Source organism: Vicia villosa, linkage group LG4 (assembly GCF_029867415.1).
Source record: "Vicia villosa cultivar HV-30 ecotype Madison, WI linkage group LG4, Vvil1.0, whole genome shotgun sequence".
NCBI lineage: Eukaryota > Viridiplantae > Streptophyta > Magnoliopsida > Fabales > Fabaceae > Vicia > Vicia villosa.
This window is the reverse complement of record NC_081183.1, coordinates 145,855,819-145,861,382: the sequence shown is the minus strand read 5'-3', so window position 1 is coordinate 145,861,382 and position 5,564 is coordinate 145,855,819. Positions and strand designations below refer to the sequence as shown.

At 28.2% G+C, this 5,564-nt stretch overlaps 1 protein-coding gene across 1 annotated transcript; it reads right to left on the bottom strand.

Moving 5' to 3' along the window:
- Positions 1-2,888: 2,888 nt before the first annotated feature.
- LOC131599869 (uncharacterized) lies at positions 2,889-4,163 on the bottom strand. Its single transcript, XM_058872116.1, has 2 exons — positions 3,595-4,163; positions 2,889-3,478 (listed from the first exon to the last, which is right to left on the bottom strand). Exons 1-2 carry the CDS (start codon positions 4,028-4,030, stop codon positions 2,961-2,963), a joined length of 954 nt encoding a protein of 317 aa, XP_058728099.1. The 5' UTR covers positions 4,031-4,163; the 3' UTR covers positions 2,889-2,960.
- Positions 4,164-5,564: the final 1,401 nt, after the last annotated feature.

Here is a 5,564-nt window from a genome sequence, read left to right as displayed (position 1 = left end):
GTTTTTTTTGGCATTTTTTACTTTTGTATTTGTGTTTTCTTTGAATTTCAGATAAAAGGAACAAACTATGACAAATTGGAGTAAAAACTAAAGCCCACTATGATCAGGCCGTAATGGCCATTACTGGCTGTAGTGGGAGCCTCTTTCCTTTTATTTTTATGGCGGCATACTGATGACCAAGGGGCACTATGGTTAGGCCGTAATGGCCATTACTGGTCGTAGCGCACTAGAAGAAAATATTTGAATGCAATACTTTCGCTGCAAAATTATGAACACATAGACATTGCTTAAACGCTAAAAGAGTATAATCGATGTCAAATTTAGAAATTTGGACATTTGATTTTAAGATGACGAAAGTGTCTGAGAGTCAACTGAGTAACAACTCTTCTTTTAAAATGGTTTCTAAACAAACGTGTTATGTTGCGAAAGTGGGTAACATACGGGTTTATAGCACGGTAATGCGGAAACAAAAGTGGGTATTACTACTAATTTTTATCGTTTTCAACAAAACAAAACCCTCGTTATAATCTGAATCGAAACATGTATGAGAAAAAGTATTGACACGAAACAAAGTCTCAGATTCTTCCTTTTTATTTGGTTTAATATCTTTTTTGGTCTCGTATCTTAATTTTGTGGTTCATTTTGATTTTTTTAAAGTTAAGGGATCAAAATCAATCTCAAAATTAAAATATGGGAACAAAAATACCAAATCCTTTTATTATTAAAAAAACCAAAATTTTAATTTTCTCAACAAATAAAATTCAAATATTGATTGTCTTAAATAAACAAAAGAATTGATAGAACTCGTTACTCAAAATTAATCTCTGAGAAATGATATTTTTTTATATTACTTCAACATTGCCTTACACCGTGTCATTTATCCATCCAAATGCATTTACATATTCAATGAGAAGGTTTAATTCTGATTGTATTGGAGAGAGAAATATGTCATGTAGATTTAATAAATCATTCAAATGTGGACTTACCACACAATATAAGTGTCCAATTGGATATTTTATTTATTAAATCAATATTGGTCCTCAAGAAACCAATCATGAGCTATAATGGTTTACGCAAAATTTATCTACAAACAAACAAAAAATTGGTAAGAATAAGAACCTCAATTGCTTGGTATATCTACCCAAAAATGAAAAAAATATATCATAGCTATACATGAGAGAAATTTATTAATTTATGTTAGGGGTGGCAAAATGGATGGATTGGATGGATATGGATTGGATCCTTAATGGATGGATCAAACCAATCCATTAATCCATTACAATCCATTAAACTCTCTAAATAAAAATCCAATCCAATCCATCCATTAAGGAATAAAATCCATCCAATCCATCCATTAACAAAATCTAATGGATGGATATCCATCCATCCAAAAGACAATTAAATAAATTTTATTTTTTAAAAAAATTCATTTTCGTTTTCCCGAAAAAAACTCGATTTTTTCGTTTTTTCGAAAAAAAAACTCGATTTTTTTCGTTTTTTTTCCGAAAAAAACTAGATTTTTTTCGTTTTTCGAAAAAGAACTCGACTTTTTTCGTTTTTCCGGAAAATAACTCGACTTTTTTCGGGAAAAACTCGATTTTTCGTTTTTTCGAAAAAAAAAAACTCGATTTTTTTGGTTTTTCGAAAAAAAACTCGACTTTTTCGTATTTTTGAAAAAAACTCGATTTTTCGTATTTCTGAAAAAAAACTCGTTTTTTCGTTTTTCCGGAAAATAACTCGATTTTTTTCGGAAAAAACTCGATTTTTTCGTTTTTCGAAAAAAAACTCGATTTTTTCGTTTTTTCGAAAAAAAAACTCGACTTTTTTCGTTTTTCCGGAAAATAACTCGATTTTTCGTTTTTCCGGAAAATAACTCGACTTTTTTCGGAAAAAACTCGATTTTTCGTTTTTCGAAAAAACTCGTCTTTTTTCGTTTTTCCGAAAAAAACTCGATTTTTTCGTTTTACCGGAAAATAACTCGACTTTTTTCGGAAAAAAACTCGACTTTTCTCGTTTTTCCTGAAGAAAAAAAAAACTCGATTTTTTCGTTTTTCGAAAAAAACTCGACTTTTTTCGTTTTTCCGAAAAAAAACTCGATTTTTCATTTTTCCGGAAAATAACTCGACTTTTTCGGAAAAAACTCGATTTTTTCGTTTTTTTGAAAAAAACTCACTTTTTTCGAAAAAAACTCGATTTTTCATTTTTTTTAAAAATAACTCGACTTTTTTCGGAAAAAACTCGATTTTTCGTTTTTCCGGAAAATAACTCAACTTTTTTCGAAAAAACTCGATTTTTCGTTTTTCGAAAAACATCTCGACTTTTTTCTTTTTTTAGAAAAAAACTCGATTTTTTTGTTTTTCTGAACAAAAAAAACTCGACTTTATTGTTTTTCCGGAAAAACCTGATTTTTTTCGTTTTTCGGAGAAACACGATTTTTTCGTTTTTCGGGAAAAACTCGTTTTTTTTTGTTTTTCGGAAAAAACTCGATTTTTTTTCGTTTTTCCGAAAAAACTAGATTTTTTTGTTTTCCCGAAAAAACTGAATTTTTTTCGTTTTCATAAAAACACGATTTTTTCGTTTTTTCAAAAAAAAAACTCGATTTTTCAATTTTCTGAAGAAACTTGATTTTTTGTATTTTCATATTTTATTATTTTAAAAAAAAATAATTTAAACCATTTAAAGTATAAAATTAAAATAATCCATTGGATTATCAAAATGTGTTGGATGGATTGGATTCATCCATGTATATAAATGGATGGATTTAATCCATCCATTAACTTATTTTTTTATTTGGTGGATGGATTGGATGGATTTTTTAGTGGATGGATTGGATGGATTTTAGCTTAATGGATCCAATTGTCACCCCTAATTTATGTCCTTCCCTTGCAAAATAGATTAATAGTACTCTTCAACCACAAAAAAAAGCACTTCTATACAAAATAGAACAAACACAACTATAATCACAATCCAAAATTATCAGAATTCAGCGCTACAGTCAAGTGTCCAACTCTAAACTCATTATTAACCCTCACATAATCATCTCTACAATTATATACTTTCACATGTCTTGCTTCAAATCCCATCAACTTTTTAGGAAAAAAAGACTCAGCTGAAAAATGTGACAACTCTTTTCTTGTTCCAACTGCATTAGTTGTTCTTTTGTAACATCCAAACCACTTGGTTTGCATGTACAGATTTCTCCTCCATGGTGGTACATGTAGATCCATTTTTTTCATTGATCCTTTAATTGCAGAGCTCATTAGTCTCACAATTCGTTTGAAATCTTCCACTTTACCAACAAAAATCATTGGAAAAATCTCTAGTAAAGAAGAATATTGATTTGTTGGACGAGCTATTTCAAACTCAGAAGCTAAAGAAACTTCAACTATGTACCGTTTTCCGGAAAGATTTACATCAATGTACTCATAATCTCCGGCTGTTAGTTTTCCCTTTTTCTCCCACTTTGTTTTGCATAGTCCTATTCAAAGAGAAATAAATCAAAAATTAAATAACCGAGTTAATTAACTAAAATAAAAAATTAAAAAACAACTTAATTAAATTATTAGAAGAATTAGAATAGCATTAATTACTCACCAGCATCAAAATCTTTCTCTCTTAATTGAGTCATCAACCAACGTTTGAATCCAGGAAATGAAGTATCACTTCCAACAAGTCCTCCAATTGCAACCTCAACTTCTCTCCTAATCCTTTCTTTATCATCCCTTTCATCCTCTTCAACATCTTCATTTCCATTAAACAAGTTCTTCAACATTTCAATTTTTTCAAGATCTTCCTGTTCACCTGTCTCATCACGGTCTTCGTCACGAACAATTGTTTCTTTTTTTTCTACTTCTTCTCCTGATCTCTCGTTGTCTTCCATAAAAGACAACACAAGATCAGACAATTCAGGCGAACTCTCTGGCGAGTGCTCGCTTCCGCTACTCTCGCTGCAGCGCTTCACACGTGAAAGCGCCATATCAGCATCAAATGCATCTATCATTCTCTGAAACCTCACCGGAAGATTTGCCATATTCAGAAAGCACTTTTCTGTATAAGAAACACTAACAGTATTCTAAAGATGAAAACAAATAAATGTATTGGGATATTTATAAAGTAATATGGTGTCATATATTTATACTAATGTTGAGATTGGGAACGGTGGAGAGTTTTTTCAGTTCTTAGTGACTAACTAATACTAGTATGAATGTAGGCACTTTTTGAAATGAACCTGACCTGAAAAAGCGTCCAGGTTCTATCTGCCAAATGTTGTGTCCAAAACCAACCTTGGATTATTATTACTACATTTACCATTCAAACTATCTTATCTTCATAATCATTATTATACCGATAAAGAAATTTTTCACGCTTTTCTTACTCTCTTTTGCTTTCTTTATGGTACATTTAATTTTATTCACATTAAAGAAAACTTACAAAAAATGATGAAACTAATAGAATTGCATTAAAATAGAGCTGCAATACATCCTTGATACTCCCATTGTTCCCAATTAAATATTGTTACCTCTATTTTTAATAATAAGTTATTTTAAAAAAATAGTTTAAATAATAAGTATTGTATAATATTAATAAAATATTTTAGCGGTTTAAATAATAAATATTGTATAATATTAATAAAATATTTTAACGGTAAATCACAACCATTCATAATTAATATTTTAAATAATTTATAGAATTTAATTGACTATGATTATCGGAAGTATAAAATATATTTACTCTTTACACTAATCTCTTAGTGCATATCAATTAAATTCTATTTTATTATATTTTTAAATAGTATTACTTTATTTTCTTTTGAATTTTGAATTTACTTGTTTTCAGACTTTAGTAAAAATTTAATTTGTAAAATAATTAATAAATTCTTTTTTAATTTAAAATGATTATATTATTTTTAATAAGTATGAAAGTTGAAAATGAAAATATAGTGAAAAGTAAAAAAAAATAAAAATTCTTTATATAGAATATAAACGCTCTCGCTCTCTTTTCTTAAATATAAAAAAAAATTTACTCTTTGAAATATCTTTTCTTTGAGTGGTGCATATTCAAATATTATTATAAATAATAATAATAATAATAATATACATTTTATTATTATTTATGATATAAAGATTTTGATAAATTAGAAAAGTAAAATGTCACAAAGATTATATAATGACTAAACATGGTATTATTTTATTGTTATTCATGTTATTAATATCCAATTTAGTTATATGTGTCACAAAGATTATGCATATGACTAAACATGGTTTTTAAAAAAAAACTAGAAATCTTAGGTGATGTAGTATTTATTTGTTTGGGGAGAATTAGGAAAAAACTTAGGCATGATAACGAGGCGGGACGGAACGGAAGCGGGTTTAATCATTATATTTTTGTGTTCATCTTTTTATATCAGTTTCACCCTGCTCCCAACCATCTTCTTCCCCAATAAGCCCCCACCGACATAAATTATTTAAAAAAAAAATATTTTTATAGTAATAATTAAATTAAATATTTAATCATTTTAAGAATTATTATAATACTTGACCATTTAATTGAAGTTAATAAATTTG

Coding starts and splice junctions, on each gene's coding strand:
- LOC131599869 (XM_058872116.1), bottom strand. CDS start 4,030: ATGGCAAATCTTCCGGTGAGGTTTCAGAGAATGATAGATGCATTTGAT. Junction 3,479..3,594: donor AGAGAAAGATTTTGATGCTG/GTGAGTAATTAA, acceptor CTCTTTGAATAG/GACTATGCAAAACAAAGTGG.